The sequence below is a fragment of the Coptis chinensis genome, chromosome 1 (genome assembly GCF_015680905.1).
Source record: "Coptis chinensis isolate HL-2020 chromosome 1, ASM1568090v1, whole genome shotgun sequence".
NCBI classification, from domain to species: domain Eukaryota; kingdom Viridiplantae; phylum Streptophyta; class Magnoliopsida; order Ranunculales; family Ranunculaceae; genus Coptis; species Coptis chinensis.
The window spans coordinates 64,119,548-64,144,538 of record NC_141456.1 but is presented as its reverse complement, the minus strand read 5'-3'; the positions used below and the strand labels follow the sequence as shown (position 1 = coordinate 64,144,538).

Sequence of the window (24,991 nt, the reverse complement as noted above, 5' to 3'; positions counted from 1 at the left end):
TGAATGATCGTGAGAAAATAGATGTTTGTGGAAGATATGTTGGATATGTATAAGTTTTAGAAGGAAAGAATGGAAAAAATGGGAATATGGGTTTAACACAAAACTCATTCATGGTGTAGGTAGGAACTATCTCAATTCTAAAAATGAAGGTGTCAAGTGCATTTTCCTTGGGAATTATTTCTGTATTAAGAGGATTTAGAAAATCATGAAGCACAGGAGAAACAAGAGGGTCAAGTGCAAACTCAAAGTTCCTTTGAAAAGGTGGAAGGTGGGGAAAATTGGTGATGGAAGATGAATGAGTGACAGGATGATGTGAGGTGGATGAATGGGGCTCGGCTAGAGCTCTCAGGTCTAGATCATCAGAAGCCTTGAGATATGCAAGGCATTCCTCAATAGGTGGGTCAAAAGAATCATTGTGATAGAGGGTGAAAAATTCATCTTCCGTCATAGCGTCAAGGGATGAATGGATGTTGACAGGGAGGGACTCGCGAGATGGCAAGGAAGAGTTGCAAAAGAGTCGAAGGAAATCTTCCTCGACTTCCAGGGAGTTCTCATCAAAGTTGGAACTTCCAAAGGAAAGGAATTTGTGCATATGATCATCAGGAAACGTGGTTTTGAAATAATCTTGAGTTAAACTCTCGATCATGCTAACTTCTCCATCAGAAGTCGTATCTGGGAACTGTTTCATCATTTTAAAAACATTTACTTCAATAGAAAGAAGACCAAAAGACATGGACATCGAACCATCGCGGCAGTTTATGAGCGCGTTAGCAGTAGCCAAGAAAGGACGCCCTAAAATGATCGGAATAGAGTCATTAGCGACTTTTATATCGAGGATAACAAAATTAGCAGGATAGTAGAAATCCTAAACCTTAACAAACATGTTTTCAACCACACCCTTAAGATACTTAATAGACCAATCAGCTAATTGCAACATCATTTTAATAGGTTGCATCTCCTGGAGACCTATTTGTTTATATAAATAATACAGAAGTAAGTTAACACTCGCCCCCAGGTCTAATAGCGTGGTCGTCGTGTGGGAATCTCCTAAGGTGCATTGTATAGTAGGAGGACCAGGGTCCTTGTACTTAACGATTTCATTATGTTCGGTTAAAGTTGGAAACTATTCAGTTAAAAAGGCATCTTTAGGAATATTTGTCTTACGCCTAGTAGTACACAACTCTTTGAGAAACTTAGCATGATGAGGTAACTTTTTAATCGCTTCAAGAAAGGGTAGGTTTATCGTTAGATTTTTGAAAACTTTCCTAATCTCATCGAAATTCGTATCCTTGGTTAACATGGCTAATCTCTGGGGAAACGGTGGTTTCTCTCTATATTTAGCATATGGATCAATAGGATGTCTAACTTTGGCTTTCTGTTTCTTAGGTTGTGGTTTAACTGGTACCTCTACTGGGGTAGGATCTTCAGTTATTACTTCGGTATCTAGTACAATATCCGGTGTAGGGGCTACTGGTGGGGTAACTACAGGCATAGTTACGGCGTTATCAACCACTCTGCCAGAACGGAGAGTGGTGATGGCCTTGAGCTCACCTACGTTTCCATTTTCATTACTAATATTACCATTTACCTCAAAGGATGTGTTTGTTGTTTTAGGATTAGGTATCGCTTGACCTGGAAACACACCTTTGGGTTGTACTTTCTCTTGGGCTAACTGCTGTAAGGAAAGTTGGATGGACTGTAAAATATGTTGTTGGGTTTGCATAAAGGCGTCGAAACGATCTGGTTGTGGAGGAGTGTTTGTTACAGGTTGTGTGACAGGAAATATGTCACGTTGATTATAAATAGGTGGGTTGTGATAGTTATGATTAACTGGAACGATACCTCTATTAGCATTATAATTATTATAATTCCCTTGTCATTGTCCTTGTCTCGGTGGAGCTTGATTGTAATTAGTTGTTGGCCTAACGTTTTGATTATTATACCCTAGAGGTGTAACTTGTTGATTATTTCGCCAACCGTAGTTGGGGTTTTGGCGCCAAGGTGCGTTAGGTTCGCTATTAATGGAACAAACATTGTCCGATTGTGCGGATGGTTGTTCATAGACTAGAGGACAATAGGAGTCGGGATGCGCAAGACTCAAACAGAAATTACAGGGAATAGAGTTGACATTCATGACAGGGGTAGGTCTTTGTTGAATAAAAATAGCTTCTACCTGTTTAGTGAAGGATTCAATTAGAGATTTAATCTCAGGATCAGATTTAACCTCAAACATACTGGTAGCCTTAACTGTTGAAGAAGAACTAGCAAACCAGGGGATATCGTCACTACCCCCCCGTTATTATTACGCTTTGTTTGATCTTCTAAAAACCTATAAGCCTGATAAGAGCCCAAAACTGTAGTTTTAACCCTGTAACAGTCATACTTTTAGACCAATTATGTGAGTAATAATTAAGAGTTAACACTGATTACGTGTTTTTATGCATTTCAGGTTTCAAAGTCCATTATGTGCAGAAATGTGCCACTTTAGTGAGATAAAGGAGCAAAGGTCGGTTACTAAGTAGTTTCGTGATTAAAGGCCAAGATTCAAGAAGACAAAGCCTTCCTAAAGCCTGATCAAAAGCTGAAAAGTCGACACGGGCAGAAACAGCACACAAGTCAGCAAAACTTCTGAAGGCCGTATCTTTGGACTCAGACCTCAGAATGGGGCCTACCTTATGTCAAAACGACCGGCTCGGAAAGAAATTTCCAATGGTCCAAGCCTTGACCCAATCAGAGGAGCAGAAGTGGACGAAAAGTCTATTGAAGCCAACTGCAGCTGAAGAGGCCTTTTTGGACTGAAAGTATTGGGTTTTGGGCCTGATTCTCTGGCCCAAAACATGGCTCCAAGCCCATGCACGATTTTTGGATCTGAAAATATAAAAACCAAAGCTTAGCTCTTTGTTAATGGTAGCTAGTTAGACCTAAACAATATAGATAATTCTAGATCTAGTTTCCAGTATTTTAATTAAGTTTTAGTTCCATTTTCAATTCTTATTTTAGATTAAGTCTTTGAATCATTGTTCTTGATTGATTAGATAAATAAAATAGTTATTTTGTTAATTTCGATTTTTGTCATCTCAATTTATAGATCTAGTTTTAATTCTTGTTGATTATCATTTCGTAGTTTAAGTAGATTGAAACATTGTTAGTTAATTTAGTTAAGTTAGAATTTTATTATGATGTGTAGTTATAATTCAATGGGAAATGATGGTTTGATGACTCAAGGCTAAAACCTCCATTAGAGGGGTTGATAAATCTTTGATAAAAACTTAGTGGTATAGTGTAGAAGCATTGTAGAATCTATTCCAATCTAGAAGGTCGTGATTCGCCATGAGAATGGGTGGACGACCTCACATGCTAGTTAGTATTCGGTAGAAATGCCATGAACGCTAGGGATTAGAACTCGAATTCTTGCCGTAAGAACGTAAGAATCGAGATACAAGAATCTATACTAGGTTATTAAGTTGGATTCGAGGTGAATTCAATTCCCCTCTAATCCTTTATCTAGATTCAAAAACAATCGTATTTCCATAGCATTCGTAGTTAAATTCAATATAATCAATTTCATATTGTATCGTAGTATAACACCCTTCGTAAAGCTCTCATTAGACTTAAGACAGACTAATTAAATTAGAAAACATTCCATGCTAGAGCACTAGGAGTGGAACGAATTTGTGACTCCACTCTATTTCGGTAGAATTGAGAGTAGAAACTTTGATAAAAATAGACACGCAAAATTAGTTTTAGTTTACTTACGTTTTGAGTTCATCGTTCATTTCGTAGGTAGACTATTCAATTTTATCTTTTATCAAAGCCTCTGAGGCTCCTTTACTGAGGAAGCTACCCCCATTCATTATATCAAGGACCGCTTTATGGTGGTGTAAAAGTCACTTGAAAAAGGCACGAACTAACATGTCTTCCGCAAGGTTATGATGTGGACACTCTATAAGACGGTCAGTGAAACGATTCCAAGCCTTTGAAAAGGATTCATGAGGATTCTATCGAAAGAAATGAATCTTGGAAAGCATCTCATCCGTCTTTAGGGGTGGGTAAAAATGTTCCATAAACAGCTGAACAAGTTTAGCCCACGAGTCCACAGAATTAGGCGCTTGGGTAGTTAACCAAGACGCCTTTATCTGCTAAGGTGAAGGGAAATACCCTCAGTTTAATTTGTTCCGCACCAACCGTAGGATGGTGGAATGTTGTAAAGACTTGTTCAATCCTACGCATGTGCTGATAAGGTTTTTCATGGTCTAAACCATGAAAAACTGGTAACAAATTAAATATGTTTGGGGGGATTTGAAAATCCCCAATCGGTCCGCTAACGATGCAAGATTTAGGGCTATCGCTCAAGGCTTTGTAAAAGTCGGAGAGAGGAGTCTCTCTTTCTTCAGCCATTATGTCATGTGTGGTGTGTGGAATAGTAGCTAGAGGTGTAGTGATTGGTATACTAGATAGACGTGTTTGTTGACGTTGAGGGACAATTACGTTCGGTGTTTTTCTCCGGCCAGACCTTAAACAATTGAACAAGTTTAGCCCATGAGTCCACAGAATTAGACGCTTGGGCAATTAACAAAGACACCGCCTTGTTGGCTAGGGTGAAAGGAAACACCCTCAGTTTAATTTGTTCCACACCAACCGTAGGATGATGGAATGTGGTAAGGACTTGTTCAATCCTACGCATATGCTGATAAGGTTTTTCATGGTTTAACCCATGAAAAATGGGTAACAAATTAAATATATTTGGGGGGATTTGGAAATCTCCCGCTGGGTCTACAAGAACGATGCAAGATTTCGGGCTATCATTCAAGGCTTTGTAAAAGTCAGAGAGAGGAGACTCTCTTTCTTCAGCCATTATTTCAGGTGTGGTGTGTGGTATACTAGATAGATGTGTGTGTTGACATTCACGATAGATTACATTAATCGTTTTTTCTCTACCTGATCTTAATCTTATGCAAGGCTAAGTTCAATATTGAAGAAACACGACAACAATCAAAACAACCCTGATATGCTAGTATAAGAACTCATCTGACAGAAGATTCAAGGAGTGAAAGAAAGAAGTACCTGAATGCCTCCTTGCTTCGCTTATGAATAGCGTCTTGTATACGTGAGCTCAGTGTATTTAACAAGTTTGAAACACTTAATAACTTGAAGAAATGGAAGTTTGTACTAACCGGTGAAAATTGGGCTGTTAAGAAGAGGGTGCAGGGTGCGCTCACAAGTAGCCTAGATAGGGCGCAGGTCGCGCTCCTTGTCAAACTTGAGTTCTAGGCGGTTTAGCGCGGAGGGCGCTCGAACTTTGCCTTAGATGGGCGCAGGGGGCGCTCAGGCTTTTTATGGGAAATTTTTTAGTTTCTGAACTAAACAATCACTGTTAGAACCAAACAAGGCTGGGTCGGTTTAATGGGACTTTGGGAAGACTAACAATACGAACGAAAACAAATCTAAATAGAACTAAGATGGCAGCGGCACCATTTGATAAAAGTAAAACGATAGTTTTACCTACGAATAAGCGATGAAACTCAAGCGTAAGTAAAACTAAAGTTAATTCCTCTATTCTATATATCAAAGTTCTACACTATTAACTTTAGTTTCAATGGGGGCTCTCCTTAGGCGATCGGGAGTAACTTAAGCTTTTTCTTTTTTACGATCCAGTGCTCCTTTTTCTTTCCTTTAGTAGCAAGTTTCTGGGTACAAAAGATATCCTTATCTGTTATTCCCACGTTTTCCCCCCCTGTTTTAGTAGCTTTCCAAATTTAAAGTACACCAAAATAAACAAACAAATCCACGACACACCACATGAACAACTTCAATAAATGTCACTATTGAAATATGTAATTTTTGCAATGCGAATATAATCAAAGTCATCAGAGATCTACTATTATCTAATAACAAGTACGATGTTGCAAAGCGAGTTTTTGTAGTCTTAGTATGGATATTTTTGTCTCCTGGGCAACATAGATCTATCTATATTTTTCAAAGAAGACATGAAGTCTGAGTGGGAGCATATATTGTCTTGCTCTAGGTAATGTTCTAACTGTACGCAAAAGTAATTAAATACAGTCCAGTAGCTACTAAAACAAAAAAATCTAATGGAAGACTGTAACGCCTGTATTTGTAATCTGTATTTATTTATTTATTAATTAATTAATTTTTTTTTATTTAAAATTTGTTGGATTGGAACAAATGGGTCTGAAACAAGACTCTACACCTGAGAACAGCAGCGCTGGTATGGAAACTCCTACAAAATATAGTGCCCACTGATGACAAGGTCAAGAAGAAGGGAATTCTCATGGCTTCTCGATGTCGGCTTTGTCAAAAAGAGGAAGAATGTGTTAACCACTTAATCTGGGAATGTGAGGCAGTAAAGGAATTATGGGGCTGGCTCGCGGATGTCTTCAAGGTAAGGATTTCGTTGAACTTGCAGGAAGTGATATTGGTCACAAAGCTTCTTAGTCCCATCAGAAAAGAACTATGGAATGTAAGAGCTGCGCACCTAATGGCACAGATTTGGAAAACTAGGAACCGCATCCTATTCGATGAGAAGAAGATGAGTATTATTCTCATCAAGTATGAAGTGATCAAAAGAGTTCAAGCTGCAGGTTTGGTTGCTATTGGGCACATGTTTAATTCAGTGGAAGAGTTGGAAGTTCTTCACTTTCTTAAAATCAGAGGCATCTCTAAGCCACCACCCTGCCCAAAAGAAGTCTGCTGGAAGCTCCCCCAATCGGGCACAGTCAAAGCCAATACTGATGGCTCATCCAGGGGAAACCCAGGAAATGGGGGTGTGGGTATTATATTTCGCGATCACCATTGTCAAGTTCTGGGGGTCATGGCTTCTAGGCTAGGAGTTACCACCAGTTTCGATGCTGAATGTGAAGCAATTGTTATAGCGGTGGAGATAGCAACAACAAAAGATTGGAGAAGACTATGGATTGGAGAAGACTATGGATTGAAGCAGATTCACAACCTGCCATCCTAGCATTCAGCAAGGGGGACATTCCGTAGGCTGTTAATGCAAGATGGCTACGAGAAACTCAGAAGATGGATTCCTGGAAACTCTCTCATATCTATCATGAAACTAATTTTGGAGCTGATGCGGCATCAAAGAAGGGCTCATCTATGCAAAGAGGAACATCCTGTTGGAGCTGCACCAAGCCAGACTACATCAGATGCTTAGAAAATCCTCATAGAATCTATTACCGGTTTTAATTAGCTATGGTTATGTATCACCCTAAGTTTTAAGCTCTTATATCTCCTACAACTATATTATTATATTAATAAAATATCCTTGTGTGAAAAAAAGGGATATGTGGGCCTGATTTCTGGGCCCGAGTCTGTATTGGGCTTAGGTTTCAAACCCAGGAATATATATTCATATTTTTCCAGAGAATAGGGTTTGTTGGATAAAAATAAAATAAAATAGAGGCGAAGATAAAAGGCTCGCTTGCTAGAGAGTTGGAGCGCAACGATTCAGACTATGAGGGATTCGTGGAGCTTTTAATTAATGTGAGTAGTTATTTTGCTTTTTCATTGAACCTATAGTTGTTTTACGTGTATACAGAGATATTTATTTCTGTCCAAGGTTTCCATTTTATTTTTGCTTATTCTCCTGTTATTCTTCGGCATCCTGTCATATTTGTCATATTGTTAAAACTCTGTTGAAACTCTAAAATCGACATTGAACTGTCAAAGCTTGATTAGGCCTGTTAATGGCGTCGCGACCCCGAGATAATGGAATCGTCCTACCTTTTGGTTGTTTGAACTCTTTTTTGTTGTGGTTTTGTATTTGTTGGTTGATGTCGAGGGTTAAGTGTTTAAGGTTGGTGGTTGGTTGATTGGGTGGTGCTGTTGAACTTTTAAGAGGTTGTTAATGGAGGTGCCTCAGGAATCGTACTGGATTTTATGGGAACTTTTATTATGTTGTTGTTTTGGTGGGTTTAGGTTGTTGTTTTAGTTGGATTTTGATTGGTGATAGTGGGGTGTATGAGGGTTGTTGGGAGCTTGAATGAGGAGTTAATGGCTGTCGAGATCTGTTGGAGAGTGATCTCGACAGTTACTAAAATCGGTGTTGGTGTGAATTAAAGTTATAGGGTTTTTGTTTAGGAGCAAAACCGCTGGAATGAGGAAGTGAGGAGTGGTGGCCGGCGCGCGAGCTGGTGCGGTGGAGGGAGCTGGTGAGGGAGACGACCTGTTGGTGTGGTTGGGCTTGGGCTTGGGCTTGGGCCGAAGCCAATGTGTTTTGTTTTGGTTGGGCTTTAGATCTATTTGGTTTGGGCCGGACGAAGTTAGTTAGTTGTTTGGGCCATTTTAAGTTTAGTCTTTGGGCCGAACCAATTAAAGTTTTGGGCCAGTTTAAGTTTTATTTTTTAGTTGGCTTGGGCCGAAACCTATTAGTTTTCTTTGGGCTAGTTTCAAGTTTGTTTTGGGGCCGGTCCATATAAATTAAAATAGATCCAATGGGGTCTTTAAATGTTTAGACTGTTGGGCTTTGGTTTTGGACCTTGATTGTGGACTATTGACTATTTAGTTACGTATTTTTTATATTGTAAATTGTATGAACAAGTCCAATAATAGAATACTGTGGAAGCCTGTATAAATTTGGTTGTCATTATCTAAGAAAGATTTGACGTTGATATTGTGTATTTTTGACACGTGACGAGATAGAAATTTTAGGAGACATAATATTCCTAAAACGCTATAAAAATGTTATGCGGTATGTTTGGAGATATTGTGACGTTATGTGGTATGTTGAGATTGTTGTTCGGTTAAATGATATCATATGTTAGGATATCTATTAAATACAATATTTTTGGGAGAAATAAAGGTAAATGCTCCAATATTATTTCTGTGAGATGCTACTATGAGGTAGTATAATATTTGTGTATATTTTCCATGAGATTGTGGCTTAGTGCAATAATTCATTGGCACGTGAAAGAATGAAAGGTGTTATGAGATGTATTGAGATATTTCTAAATATTGTGGTTTAGTGCAATAATGTATTTGACATGCACGTGATATAGTGAAATGATTATGAGATATAAATGTATGACACTTGAATAAATTATGTAATGAAAATCCTAGAACCTAGCTACCATAACTCATATGATTTGGTCTTGTGACTGGCGTATGTGATATGATTAGCCCTTCTGGCATTTCAGTGAATCTGAATGGCCCTTCGGGCGTAAGTAATTTGATTGGGCCTTTTAGCGTTTCAGTGAATCTGAATGGCCCTTCTGGCGTAGCCGAATAGTGGCTTGATTATTCCGTTCGCAAAATTAGAACGAGACGCGCGATATTTTATGCCGAATAGTGGCAGTACTCGCATAATGTCTTTCGTGTGAGAGTTACTTGGTATGCGATATCCCGCTTAAGGTAGCTACGCACGGAGTGGTTCATTATGTGAAGGGAGGCATGTGGATGTACATGTTCGGCGTTAGGAAGCGATTGTGGTAGCCAGGAAAACTAGGTAAGACATAGAGATGACGTGATTCTAGAGACACTTGAAGAAACTCTAAACAATAATTGTGATGATATATCGAAGTGTACGTTAAATCTATAATAAATGATTGATGGTGGTTGTGAAATTGGTTCAATGAGATGATTGAAATTATGTATATGATATGTTTGTTTGTAGAAGGGTAGGTTGAATTGATTATTCATACAGGTGTGACCCACTCTGTGATTTGGCTTACACCAGTGTAAGTATAGAGTAAGTTTTAGTTTGGTTATTCTATTATTAGATACAGTTGATTTAGTACGGTTTAAAGTTAAGGCGCCTCAGTAGAGGAACTAAATGTCTTATTATTATTGAGTTGGAAGCTAAGGCGCCTCAGTGGAGGAACTACTTGCCTTAATTATTGTAATTAAGAATGTTATATTAGTCGTTGGAAGTTAAGGTGCCTCGGTGGAGGAACTAACTGCCTTATGGATTGTGTATATATATGTATAAGTATATGTTGTATTTTAGGGCTACTCACACCAGCATTGTTTATAATGCTGACCAGATTTGCATGTTTGGTTAACGGGTGTGTTCATTAAATGAACATAGTTGATAAGTCTTGGCAAGATTAGTGTTGAAGAAGGTTGGTTGCTGCTTGTGGTTTGCATTAGCGTCGCTTTCAGGATATATTTTGTTTTCCCTTGAAGTGTAATAGATTTTCAGTTGATACAATGTTTTTTTGTATTTTTAGTTGTAATTATAATTAAAGAGTTGTTTAAATAAAATTTGTAACTTAATCATATTTGTGAATTTTTGTAATGAAGATGACTTTTGTTTAGCATCACACCTTGAAAATTGAAGAGTCGGGAACAAATATTGTTTTTCCGATTTTGTCGAAATTCGGGGTGTGACAAAGACGGCACCAAAACTCAGCAGGTAACTATGATATCGTACAACAGTCACACAATGTCCTACTAAAGTAGCAGACTTTTAATCCAAAATTATAGTATAAATTAGTGTTTGGAACATATTTAAGCAACCATTTCCACCTCAGCAGCAGCAGCAGTTGGTGCATTTTCAACTTCAGATATACCCTTGACTGTTGGAGTTTTTTCTCCCGCATCAAAGTCCAAAGACAGAGCAACTTTCCTCATACAGTACTCTTCGTCGGTCATGCCACACTCCGACAAGTCCTTTGTTATTCTTTTCTTGATATAAGTTCGCCTCTTTGATTGAAAGACGGGTGGCAAATTTCTGAGTAGGCAATAAACAAAGGCAAGTGTGTATGCACCACAGCTGGTGTCGTCGTCCTGTTTGGCGCATTTGGCAAACTCCAATTTCCATTGGCGACCCAGTTTTGCCATGTCTATACACTCACTATCTGAGCTCAGAAGTGTGTAAGGGAGCACCGTCAACAACTTTGTCAAACAAGGTGTGGGGTCTAGAGCCCAGACGACACCATCTTTTGGCTTCTCCAATGAGTTGTAGATTTGAACAATCCACATGACAAAGTTAACGACGATGAGGATTCAATGCACTTCTTTAACATTCACCGTCATCATCAACCCACGACAGTTTCTCAAGTCTGGCCTTGAACTATCATGCTGAACCAGTTCGATGATATGGGTTTTTAAATTACCCACAATTTGTAATCCCGCTGCACAAAGCTTATTTTCTACGGAGCATCTGCAGGTCTTCTAAAATAGTGGCCAATCCATTGTACAAATCACACAAATAATGCTGTCATTACAATAATAAAATTAAATTAAATAAATCATTATACTGAATAAAATAAGGAAAGAATAAGTCATTATAGAGTTCTGTAGAATAAAAGACACAAAACATGTGTGAAATTACCGAGAACCACGCCTCTGTAACTATGATGTACAAATTCTCCATTCCACAGGGCTGTGCTACGGAAGTGTACCACCGGCCTAGTAGGCACATGTATGAGTCCAGTACCTCGAACCCAAAAACAATAATAATAATCAACATCAAGTATACGTAGAAGAAGTATTTTAATAGATAGAGACATACCACATCATTAAGCCATCCTCCCCCGAATAGTCCATAGAAGCTGTTAATGTCAATTTGAAACCCACTCCCATACCGTTTAATAATGTTAGAGTGACTGGTTTCATCATTGTCGTGCTTATTCCAATAATATGGCACTTGTACATTCGAGGTATGCAATTCCGTCATGTCATCTCCAACACTTTTCCGACTAGCAACACCAGGAGCTCTATCTAGCAATCCCACTCCCTTATTGAAAACACCAAGAATCAGATCTTTGCAAAAGTCAGCCACTTCAACCTCGAGTTCACTCCTTATATATTGAGTAAATATTCGTTGTCACGATCCCTGTGCCATATCTTCTTGCATCACAGAAGTAGCCACAGAATATTCTCCCTCTCCTTCATCAACAATCAGGAGGCAACCTTCCACCCCATTCTTAGAAAGTCTATCACCATGATCATCCATAATGGATGTCTTACAAGCATCCTGTGTTAGAAAGGAATGAGGTTAGAAGGCATCTATGATGTCACACAGTAGGAACATAATGTCCCACTAAAATAACAACCTTTTAATCCATATTTAGAAGATAACTTAAGAGTAATTTGGGAGGTAATTAAAATAAAATAATGTACCTTGACTGCATTTTACCCTTCTACAGGAGCAGTTGGTGCAATATGAATTTTTGCAATAGCGCTCCCACAAGCAGATTTATGTTCTAAAATAGCACCTTCTACCGCATCAATGCCACCACCCTGAACACTCAAAGCAGGCATAAGGCATATTTCTGCTGCTTGTATCTCCAATTCCTTGAAAATAGTAGCCTAAAAAAACACAATAATAACCTATAGAGACGACAATATTTAAAAAAAAGTAATTAATAGTGAAGCACAAGCATCGGTATTACCATATCAAATGCAAAATCATTAGTGTATTGTTCGTTAGGATCAAATTCTAGTTCCCCATCTTCTAGGTTATCCTCACAAATTGGAACTAATTCAACATCACCATCACTTGGAGTCACACAGACAACCTAAATAAACAAACTTTATATAAGCTCAGAAAGTAGATATGATGTCTCAAAGAAGCCACATAAAGTCCCACTCATATACAAAGCATTTAATCTCCACTAAAAAGCTAAATAAGTCATAGGGACACATTTAAATTTCAATTACCTTGGATGCATTTACGACATCCACAGCCGAAATTCGTGCAATTTCATTACATAAATTTTCCTCTTGATGAGCCTATTCCCCATCGATGCCCGCTATCTCAATCTCAGGAAGCGTCTTCTCATCACCCACTGCCTCTATTTGCAATTGATGATTCCTTGACACATACGATTGGTAGACTTCCATGTCACTCATGCTCCCCCTTAGGTGTTCACCAGCCCTAATAGCTGACTCAGGTTGACTCTGCTCAGTATAACACTTGTTAAATTCTTCAGCCGAAACATCTTTCAGCAAGTCTTCTCCTCCCCTATCAATAACATCAGGCTGACTCCCAGACAATTGCACTCTTAGATACTTGTTGAATAACCCATCCATTTGTTTAGGGGGGATAGTGTTAATATATTGTGCAGTCTCCACAACAAATAGGTGAGGTTCAATAACACTGGGGTTGTGAGTCTCTTGAAGGACCTGCACAACGTAACACGAGAGGGAGAGGGAGATATAGTTGTGAATTTGTATCCTAACAATTTTGCAATAACTGTTGCCATAACAAATTAAAAAATATATACCACTTCAGTAAGTACTTGGTTGTCGGTGCTATGACCCACTTCAGACTCCTTCAAAATGTCATACAAATCCTGATTTAGATCAAACCCACAAAGTGACGAGGTTATTTTTTCATATTTAGCCATCGAGGCATCTAAGGTCGGTGCAAATAAACCCAAATAACGATCTCCTTTTTTCATTGCAGCCACTATATAGCTTTTAGCTTTGAGTCTTTGAGTCTTCAGCTTTTAGCTTTGAGTTCTTGAGAGTTAACTTTGACTTTTCGGCATTTCTTTTCCTAAACTGGAATCTTCCCAAGCAGCGTCAATAGCAATTTTTTTCACGCTAAAATGCACGTTTTAGGAATATACGTCCTAAATAGCATGTATCTTGCAAAATGTAACAAAAGTTATAAGTTGTTTGTTCCTTAAACATAAGAAATGCATAATTGAGACATTGTAAATGTAATAAAACACATATTTGGGGACTAATCACCTAGTCAATCAATGAATTAAATATATAAAATTATCAACTCTAGAGTTTTAATGAAATTAAAACTTAAAACAAAAATATAGAAATAGAAGAAAAATCATACCTGTTTGTGGAAGTGGGTGTTGTACCGGCAAGAGATTGAAGAGTTGGGCGGGAAAAGAAATAAAAAATACGAGAGATTTGAACATCGAGAGTTTCTGGTTAATTTTCTTTTACTGTTTTTCTTTTAATGTTTATTTGTTGAATTTCGGTGATAAAGAGAGTGAGAGATGGGAGAAAGAGCGAATGAGGAACGATATTTAAAGAGAAACTTCCATACGCTTTTGGTAATGGCGGCCAGAAAAAAACAATTGTTTTGCACCCACCCTAGCCAATGGCAGCTAGCATCGTCTACTGTTACCGCTATTATATTGTCAATGCTAAAAATTCATTGGGCCCATAAACGCCATCCCACTAACCCTATCTACTGTACTATTGTGATTTGGTGTTTTCACGCACCAAACCATTGGACTCAGCCTTAGAGTAATTCCAGATCTTGTTAATACATGCTCAAGAGTTTAGGCAACGATACGGATTCTTGCTTAAGCTATACGACAACATAAGTTTGTGAGCAAGGTATTGAGACAATCGTCTTGCATACATAACAGCAAATTTACACTTATCAAATGGCGTCATTGTCGGGGTCATCTCTAACGGCTGTTTTCCAACGGTCTCTTAACGGTTTTCTTTGCTTGAGGTGAAATTTTGGGCACCTATCGTGTGCCCAAAATTATCATTTGCTCGATCATCAGAAGACATTTATACTCAGTTCTGAAATAGAGTTATTGTGGACTAAGGCCCCAGTGCTTGCAACTACACACTCCAAGATAATATTGAGAGAAGAAAAAGGAGGGCCTGGATACCAAAATGGTGCACTCCCTTTATATGGGAAAGGAACAGAGTACACTAAGAGAAAGGTCTAATATTTGTAGACAGGATCCAGTAGAAGTTTCTTTTTGCAATTTGGATAAGCGTAACTCATGGAAATGTTTGAGGCGATGACCATTGACTTGAAATTCACTATCATCTCTTGGATTTTGCAAGGAGATTGCCTCGTAAGGGGTGACAACAGTGACAATATATGAAAGGACCAGACCAACGTATTTTAAGTTTTTCAGGAAAAAGATGCAACCTCAAGTTGTAAAGCAAAAGTTGTAAAGCAAAATCTTTTGACCAATTTAAAAATCTTTCCATAATATATGTTTGTCATCATGCATTAGTTTCATATTAGATTTATAGGTTTTCGGAAGATCATAAACATCGTCTAGAAAATCTAGTGTTAAAAAACCCGCTTTGAAAAATATTCACGTGAGTGTTTAAACAAAATCACATGTTTCATTTGCTTTTTGTTTCGGCTTTTCCCACATATTCCAGATCTCACCACTCACACAAGACTCTTTCTTACATATCCATCTTTCTATCTTTTTTTTATTTCAATGGCTACTCTGTGGAACCTTCTAGAAGATACGAGAATGTCCTAGACCCCAATATCCCAAATCCAGCGTAGTAGTCGGGTCACCAAAAGTCCAAATTCTAATTCAATACTTATTACCGACGAAACTCTTAGTCGGCCAACAAAAGCCTATAAATACACCGACCGTAACAGGAATCCATCTTCATACCATCATTGTGTTTTCAAGAAACTTTTCTAGCAATCCTAAAAAAAACAACTCTTCTCAATCTTTTCTCAATTACTCAATCACAGATGCAGATCTTTGTAAAAACTCTTCTTGGAAAGACCATCACTCTAGAAGTTGAGAGTTCGGACACTATTGACAACGTCAAGGCTAAGATACTGAGGACAAGGAGGAATACCTCCCCACCAACAGCGTTTGATCTTTGCTTGGAAAGCGGCTTGAGGACGGACGAACTCTTGCTGACTACAATATCCGAAGGAATCCACTCTTCATCTTGTCCTTCGCCTTTGTGGCGGCATGCAGATCTTCGTTAAGACTTTGACTGGTAAAACCATCACCCTTGAGGTTGAAAGCTCGGACACCATTGGCAATGTCAAGGCCAAGATACCCACAAAGAAGGCATCCCTCCCGATCGACGTTTGATTTTTTTTTGGAAAGCGCTAGAGGATGGAAGAACCCTTGCGGACTATAACATCCGGAAGGAGTCCACTCTTCACTTAGTATTACGATTGAGGGAGGAGGTATGCAGATTTTGTAAAACCCCGACCGGCAAGACTATCACCCTTGAGGTTGAAAGCTCGACAACATCAAGGCCAAGATCCGGAGAAGGAGGGCATTCCACGACCCGGTGAGGGTTGATCTTTGCGGGGAAAGCGGTTGGAAGATGGTAGGACCCTTGCTGATTATTGTTGTATGCAGATAAAAGAAAACAATAGAAGACAAGGACAGAATAACAAGTAATAACCAAGGCGCGGATTAGGCTATCCTTAAGGAAAGATTTCGCCCCTTCCAATGGTGCGAGAAAGGCAACGATGGCGTCTTCCTCACGAGATTCAATGGTTAACAGCGGTCGACTTTGCACTAGAAAACGGACTACCCTCTAGAACAGCAATATAACTCTCTCTGGCGGCTGACAGGAAGAAGAGAAGAGAATAGGTGTGAATCTCTGTTTCTGAAAAGTGGGATGTAGGCAGATAGAGTATTCATGATTTACGGTTTTCTCTTGAACCTGGATTCATTTGGTTCTATAGTGGCGGCGGCTTGCGACTTACTGTCTTAGTCGATATAGAAGCAGCAGCAGCACACGAGTTCTATCTCTCTGCGTCCTCTCTCTCTCTGTTATGTGATTAATCTCTCTCTATGAACACAGCAGTGTTTATATAGAGTGATGATCGTATCATAGATGGAGAAGAACACCTCTCTAATTCGGTTTCACAAAACCAAATCGAAGTAGAACTCTAGCTTAGCCAAAACTTGCTGCAAAAGCAAAAAACAAGTTTAGGCAATTGATAATCCACTACCCACTAGAAAGCCCAGCCCAAGCCCGAGCGCGACGCGACTCGGTTCGGTTCGGTGCGGGGCGGGCGGGCGCGCGCGTGTGTGGCTTTGGGTGAGTCCTCCCTCCTAACACAAAAGCCTTTGTACCCTAAGGGCACGCCCTTATGTTAGAGGTTCACCTCAAATACCTCACTTCCTAGTGGTGGTTCATCAATGTGGGACTAACCAACACACAAGTATTTGAAATACACATGAAGATTCCAACAATCCCCCACTATTTCAAAATACTTATAGTCCCCCACTATTTTGGAATAGGATATTACAAAAGAAATGGGTTAACAAAATGCCGGAGAATCAAAAACAATGCATAAGATCTTTGGTGCTTTTTGGGCTTGAACCCATCATAGGGTAACATGTCTTATAATACGTGAAAGTGGTGGATTAAAAAATCTTTGAACCAACATTCCCTTGTAGTAAAATAGAGGACATGCACCCACATTGCTCCTTCATTATATGCCTGTTCTGCGGTGCGCTTTTTGGCCCTTGCGCTTCCTGTGTTATGTGAATGCTCTAGAGTATTTGCCTGAATACTCATAAGAACCGACCCAGTTCTACATTCACGTAGGTGGATATCCATCAAGTGTACATGGCAGTTTAAAATACACCATCTCATAAAAATAATGGACTATGGATTCCATTAAGAGTAAAATAACTCATCCTTTTTCTCATTGCTATTCAAGTTATACAAAGTATACAAAAATGCTATCTAGTCATAGGGTGGGACGTCTCAAAGAAAGACAATAGCATACCAGAGCGATGAGGTGACTTGTTTTTCCCTTTGAACCTACTTCATGGGATCTCCAATCACATAGGTGGGGTTGCCGTCGATTAATAAGCCCTCTATCTAAGGCAAAAGTCCCATCCCCCTCGACGTATCAACCACTTGTCTCCTGTTAAGTGGCTTTGTCAGAGGATCGGCCAAATTTAACTCTGACTTCACATAATCTAGAGCCACAACTCCAGATTCCAGCAGCTGCTTTATAGACTGTAGTCTCAGACGAATATGCCTGCTTTTCCCATTATACAATTTGCTCTTTGCCTTTGCTATTGCGGCCTGGCCCGATCCTGATGCATAGGTGCGGTGGAAGGCGGTTTTTGTACCAATAGGAAGATCTGCCAAGAGGTTTCTAAGCCACTCAGCCTCAGCACTTGCTTTATCTAAAGCAATAAGCTCGGACTCCATGGTTGAACGAGCTATCAAGGTCTGCTTAGAAGATTTCCAAGCGACTGCACCTCCACCTAGGGTGAAAATATAACCACTAGTGGACTTGATATCATGAGAATCAGATATCCAGTTTGCATCACAATAACCCTCTATCACAGGTGGAGTTTGTCTAAACCTTATGCCGTAATTCATTGTTCCTCTCAAGTACTTGGCTAATCTCTCTAACGCACTCCAATGTTCCTGACTAGGACAATGAGTGTATCTGCTTAGCCTGCTAACTGCATAAGCAATGTCAGGTCTAGTGCAATTCATCAAGTACATGAGACTACCAATAATTTGGGCATATCTAGACTGAAGTACACCATGTTGAGCATTTTTCTGAAGTTCACTATTTGCCTCATAAGGTGTCGACCGCGGGGCTTACTATCATAAAAGTTAAACTTCTTCAAAAACTTCTCAACATAATGCTCTTGTGAAAGCGTATAGCCATCACTGTTTCTGATGATTTTGATTCCAAGAATCACATCAGCTTCTCCCAAATCCTTCATTTCAAATTGGGAGGATAAAAACATCTTGGTGTTTCTCACAACATCAAGGCTAGGACTCATGATTAACATGTCATCCACATATAGACAGATAATCACATATGAATTCACATCAAAAGATTTGAAGTAAATACATTTATCAGCATCATTTATGTGATATCCATTAGACATCATGACAACATCAAACTTTTCATGCCATTGTTTTGGCGCTTGTTTCAACCCATATAAAGACTTAACTAACTTGCATACTTTATGCTCATTCCCCGGTACTATCGTACCCTCAAGCTGCATCATATATATTTCTTCATCAAGATCACCATTCAAAAATGCAGTTTTTACATCCATTTGATGAATAAATAAATTATGAATAGCAGCTAAAGCCATTAGAACTCTTATAGAAGAAATCCTAGTTACAGGAGCATAAGTATCAAAATAGTCAATGCCTTTTTTCTGGGAGAATCCCTTGACTACAAGTCTATCCTTGTATTTCTCAATGGAACCATCTAGTTTCAATTTCTTTTTGAAGATCCACTTGTAACGTATAGGTTTCGCCCCAGGAGGTAGATCCACTATCTCCCATGTGTGATTAGCTATAATCGAATCTAGTTCTGAGTGTATAGCATCCTTCCAGAAAGGTGCATCTCGAAACTGATTGCCTCATTATCGTCCGCGGGATCATCATCATCAAGAAGAAATGTGTAAAAGTCATCACCAAAATTGGTGGATTTTCTGTCTCTTTTACTCTTCCGAATTTCTTGTTCAGAAATTTCAGGATATGTTGATTGTTGTTCACTAGGAGCTACCAACCTCTCAATGCCAATTTTCAAAGGAAACAAATTCTCAAAGAAATCAGCATTTTTACTCTCTATAATAGTGTTAGCATCGACAAGGTTATTATCAGATTTTACTACTAAAAATCTATATGCGACAAGACTATTATGAGCATAACCAATGAACATACAATCAACAGTTCTAGGTCCCAATTTTCTCTTTTTTAGGTTCGTTCACAAGAACCTTAGCAAGACACCCCCACATTTTTTTAGTATGTCGGGGTAGGTACATGACCTTTCCATAACTCATATGGTGTCTTATTCCCTGTTTTTTCTTGTTGGGTATCCTATTACGTATATGGCAAGCAGATAGGATTGCTTCCCCCCACAAGTTCAGGGAAGCTCCAGAACTTACAAGCATAGCATTCATCATCTCTTTAAGTGTTCTGTTTTTCCGTTCGGCTACTCCATTAGACTCAGGAGAGTATGGTGGAGTAGTCTCATGAATAATGCCACTCTTGTCACAAAAGTCCTGGAAGGGGTTAGACTCATATTCTCCACCCCTATCAGATCGAAGTCTCTTAATCTTACAGTTAAGCTGATTTTCAACTTTAGCTTTGTACTTGAGAAACTTCTCACCTGCCTCATGCTTGTGTCTAAGTAAATATACCATGGTGTACCTAGAGAAGTCATCTATGAATGTAATATAATAAAACTTCCCCCCTCTAGACATGGTACTTCAGAATTCACCCAAATCCGTATGAATAAGAGTTAGTAATCCAGTTTTATCTCTAGACACAGTTCTACAGGGTTTCTTCGTGGCTTTAGTCTCAAAGACATATCTCACATTTATCATTAGAAAAATCAGAAATATTAGACAATAAACCACATGCTTTCATCCTTTTCATATCTTGAACATTCACATGTCCTAGTCTACCATGCCATATATTAAAAGAGTCAAGCAAGTAAAGCGATTTCATTCTTATTAATAATAATGTTGTCAAGTACATTCAACATGAAAAGACCACTGTTATTACAATAACCTTTACCAACAAAACCCTCATTCTTTGTCGAACAAACTTGTCACTCTCAAAAGTCACCTTGGCGCTTTTTTCCGATAGGGACCACGAGAAATCAGATTCTCGGCGAATCTCGGGAACATGAAGAACATTACTAAGTGAAAGGGTTTTCCCCGAAGTTAACTTCAGAAGAACCTTGCCTGTTCCCTCAACAGGAACAGACCTAGAGTCACCCATATAGACCTTTTCATTTTTCACTAGTATGTAGTCCGAGAAGGCTTCAACATCACCACAGGCGTGGCGGGTGGCACCAGAATCTAGTACCCAGTTCCTCTTCCCAGTGGCTATGAACACTTGTGACACGACAGCAGCAACTATATCATCTCCCTCAACTAGATTAGCATTGGGAGGATCATCAGTGTCTTTCTTGTGTATGCGCCGAAAAGCCCTATGTCGGGTTTACCACAAACATAACAATTTCCATTGCCGTACCACTCCTTTTAAAAGAAGTGCCTTTGACCTTGAAATTCTTATTTTTGTTGGACTTCGCTTTTAGAGGTTTTGTTAGATTTCTTTGGGATTACCTTCAATGATATTGGCTTTAGAATGAAATTCTTTAGACAACACCTCATCCCCGAAGTCTTGTTCTTTTCCTCTATGTGAATGTGAATGATCACATCCTCAAGAGTCATCTGCTTCGTTTATGCTTCATACTATTTTTATAGTGTTTCCAAGACTTCGGGGAGTTTCTCAATCAAACATCCGGCAACAAAGGATTGGGGTAAATTAATACCCTCGGTTTTCAAATCATTAATCGGCACATGAAAATCATGGATTTGAGGCGTTACATCTCTATCCTCTCTCATATGGAACTTTAGAAAATTCCCAATAGCATATTTCTGAGTACCAGCATCCTCTATTATGTATTTCTTGTTCAAACTCTCCCATATATCATGTGCATTCTTATTTGAACAATAAATATCAAAAATCTCATTGGACAAGGTACTCAAAATAGCATGACGACATACCTTATTCCCATTGAGCCAAGCAGCTTGATTTCTTTCGAAATCATTAGAACCCTCCATGGGTGCTGTATCAGTGAGATACTTTGCATAGTTGAGTACATCTAGGGCTGTGAACACCCTTTCTCTCCATCGCTTGAAGTGTGAGCCGCTGAAGGATTCAATCTTTGACACATTGGGTAAGTTGCGAGCATTCAGTAGAGGTGCAGCATCTCTCATAGACGAAGTTACTTCCATGACTCCAGAATTAATTTCTTTGATCGGCGTGGTGTCAACAGGTGTAGACATCTTGATCTTTCCTTAAGATTGTTGTATGCAGATAAAAGAAAACAATAGAAGACAAGGACAGAATAACAGGTAATAACCAAGGCGCAGATTAGGTTATCCTTAAGGAAAGATTTAAGCCCCTCCAATGGTGCGAAAAGCAACGATGGCGTCTTCCTCACGAGGATTCAATGGTTAACAGCAGTCTGACTTTGCACTAAAACAGACTACCCTCTAGAACAGCAATATAACTCTCTCTGGCGGCTGACAGGAAGAAGAGAAGAGAATAGGTGTGAATCTCTGTTTCTGAAAAGTGGGATGTAGGCAGAAAGAGTATTCACGATTTCTGGTTTTCTCTTGAACTGGATTCGCTGGTTCTATAGTGGCAGCAGCTTGCACGACTTCTGTCTTAGTCGATATAGATGCAGCAGCAGCACACGAGTTCTATCTCTCTGCGTCCTCTCTCTCTCTGTTCTGTGATTAATCTCTCTCTATGAACACAGCAGTGTTTATATAGAGTGATGATCGTATCATAGATGGAGAAGAACACCTCTCTAATTCGGTTTCACAAAACCAAATCAAAGTAGAACTCTAGCTTAGCCAAAACTTGCTGCAAAAGCAAAAAACAAGTTTAGGCAATTGATAATCCACTACCCACTAGAAAGCCCAGCCCGCCCGCCCGGCGACGACTCGGTTCGGTCTTGAAGCGGGCGGTAGCTGGGTAGCGTGGCTTTGGGTGAGTCCTCCCTCCTAACACAAAAGCCTTTGTACCCTAAGGGCACGCCCTTATGTTAGAGGTTCACCTCAAATACCTCACTTCCTAGTGGTGGTTCATCAATGTGGGACTAACCAACACACAAGTATTTGAAATACACATGAAGATTCCAACAATTATAACATCCAGAAGGAGTCGACTTTCCACCTTGTGCTCCGATTGAGGGGAGGCATGCAGATCTTCGTTAAGACTTTGACTGGGAAAACCATAACGTTGGAGGTCGAGAGCTCTGACACTATTGACAATGTAAAAGCAAAAATTCAGGATAAAGAGGGTATCCCTCCGGACCAGCCAGAGGTTGATCTTCGCGGGAAAGCGGTTGGAAGATGGGAGGACTCTTGCAGAGTTAAACATCCGAAGGAGTCAACCCTTCATCTAGTGCTCCAATTGAGGGGAGGCATGCAGATCTTTGTTAAGACTTTGACTGGTAAAACGATCACCTTGGAAGTCGAGAGCTCTGACACCATTGTTCAGATAAAGAGGGCATCCCTCCGGACCCGTGAGAGAGGTTGATCTTGGCGGGAAAGCGGTTGGAGGATGGTAGGACTCTTGCAGATTACAACATTCAAGAAGAGTCGACCCTCCATTTGGTTTTCGTCTTAGCCTTGGTGGGATGCAGATTTTTGTGAAGACTCTTTACGGGGAAGACTATAACTTTGGTAGTGGAGAAGCGGTGATACGATTGACAATGTTAAAGCTAAGATTCGGGACAAAGAAGGGATTCCCCACGATCGGCCAGGCGTCTCATTTTTGCTTGGTAAGCGGCTTCGAGGATAAAGCATACCCTTGCTGATTACAATATCCAAAAGGAGTCAACCCTTCACCTTGTGCTCCGTCTCCGTGGTGGTTTCTGATTAGTCCTTTTTATTATGAAATACTTGTACTTTTGCGGTTTGTGACTTGTATTCATGATTCATAAATAAATGTGCTGCTATGTTTTCGGCTTAAGCAGTTGTTCTCTTCATTTATTTCTTTTGCTGGTTATTCAGAATATTGTTTATGCATTGTATTTTGTGATATGTTATCAGACTAGAGTGGAATCCGACTATTCAACATTTTAACACAAGGATTGCGGCAAATCAAACAACATAATTATTTAGTTGTCTGTAAGTTGTGATCGACTTCAAAGTAAATTATTACCCAGTAGTGAGAGTCTTGAGTCTGATTGAACTTGGTTTTCTTAAACTTAAGATTTACTCTGTGTAAGAATGATGCCTTTCCTAAACTTATGGTAACCGGCGAGCTTGTGGAAGAATCAGTATCCCCAAGAACCGGGTAGGCGGAGGAAGGTGTATCAACAATGCAAGCTTGTGGTGTGTGTGTCTGTGTCAGCTCTTTATTTTTGCATACTGCAGAAACTTAAGGTTTAGAAGCTTCAATCCTTTTAGCATTAGAAAGCCAATGTTTTTATTGGAGTAATATTAGTCGACTTTAACACTTCAAACTTACTGCTATTCTGCTAGTAACAAGACTAGATAAATGCTTATGGTGATTCCATCGGGCACTCATCAAATTGGATTGGGCAACCCCTCAAAAAAATTTTTTTACAAGTTTGCCATATTACAATTTTGCCATCAAAGCCCAGGCCCAGCAACCAATTTAACCGGTCTCGCCAAAATGAACCCTTCGGGCCGTTTGGGTGTGCACTCAAACGATCCCGCTATGTCGTTTGCGTATACACTCAAACGATATGGCCACGTTGTTTTCGTATACACTCAAACAATATGGTCAAGTCGTTTGAGTATACACAAAAATGATATGGACGAGTCGTTTTTGTATACACTCAAACGACTTGGCCATATCGTTTGAGTATACACTCAAATGATATGGTCACGTCGTTTGACTGTTTGAGTAACACTCAAACGATATGGCCAAGTCGTTTGAGTATACAATCAAACGATATAACCACGTCATTTGAGTGTTTGAGTAACACTCAAACGATATGGACACGTCGTTTTTGTATACACTCAAACGATATGGCCAAGTCGTTTGAGTATACACTCAAACGATATGACAACGTCGTTTGAGTGTACACTCAAACGGCTTGACCACATCGTTTGTGTGTGCATTTTAGATTTGGCTAATCATTTGGTATCACATGCAAACGATATGGCTGGGTCGTTTAGGGCTTCTATGGGGCGATATGGTGAAGTCGTTTGGACATAAACACCAATTACACTTTTCTTATACATAAACACCGAACACTTTTCTGATAATATAAATAATTAATCGATCATAAGTGTACAATAGTTTATTTAAACAATTATATGCAAAATTGAATTAGTAATGATCAATTATCAACACATCCCAATTGAATTAGAAAAATTGAAATCCGATTTAAAAAATTGGATTAGGAACAACACAATTAGTTACACCAACACAATTACATGCACTCTGCACTCTTTATCTGTTATGACATAGTATCTATATAACCAAGTTAAAACATGTAATCAAATATGCTAAAATCTAAAATAATAATTTATTTTATATCTAAACTTGTTATAATTATTTATTTTTTCAATTGTGAATCATAAACTAGTTTGGGGTTCAGGGTTTAGAAATTTCCTACCAACATATTTGACTTAATTATTCGAAATAATAATTTGTTTTATATCTAAACTTGTTATTTTTTATTTTATTTTTAAAATTGTGAATCATAAACTAGTTTTGGGGTTTGGGATTTAGGGTTTAGGATTTAAGGTTCAGGGCTTACAAATTTCATACCAACATATTTCACTTAATTATTCTAAAT

The 24,991-nt window shown here is 39.1% G+C and overlaps 1 protein-coding gene and 1 pseudogene across 1 annotated transcript; both read left to right on the top strand.

Moving 5' to 3' along the window:
* Nucleotides 1–6,292: 6,292 nt before the first annotated feature.
* LOC147524930 (uncharacterized) lies at nucleotides 6,293–6,982 on the top strand. The gene has a single exon (XM_086577269.1). It carries the CDS (start codon nucleotides 6,293–6,295, stop codon nucleotides 6,980–6,982), a length of 690 nt encoding a protein of 229 aa, XP_086433395.1.
* Nucleotides 6,983–15,349: 8,367 nt separating this feature from the next.
* Nucleotides 15,350–23,187, top strand: LOC147524929 (polyubiquitin-like; annotated as a pseudogene).
* The last annotated feature ends 1,804 nt before the right edge of the window (nucleotides 23,188–24,991 follow it).

Coding starts and splice junctions, on each gene's coding strand:
- LOC147524930 (XM_086577269.1), top strand. CDS start 6,293: ATGGCTTCTCGATGTCGGCTTTGTCAAAAAGAGGAAGAATGTGTTAAC.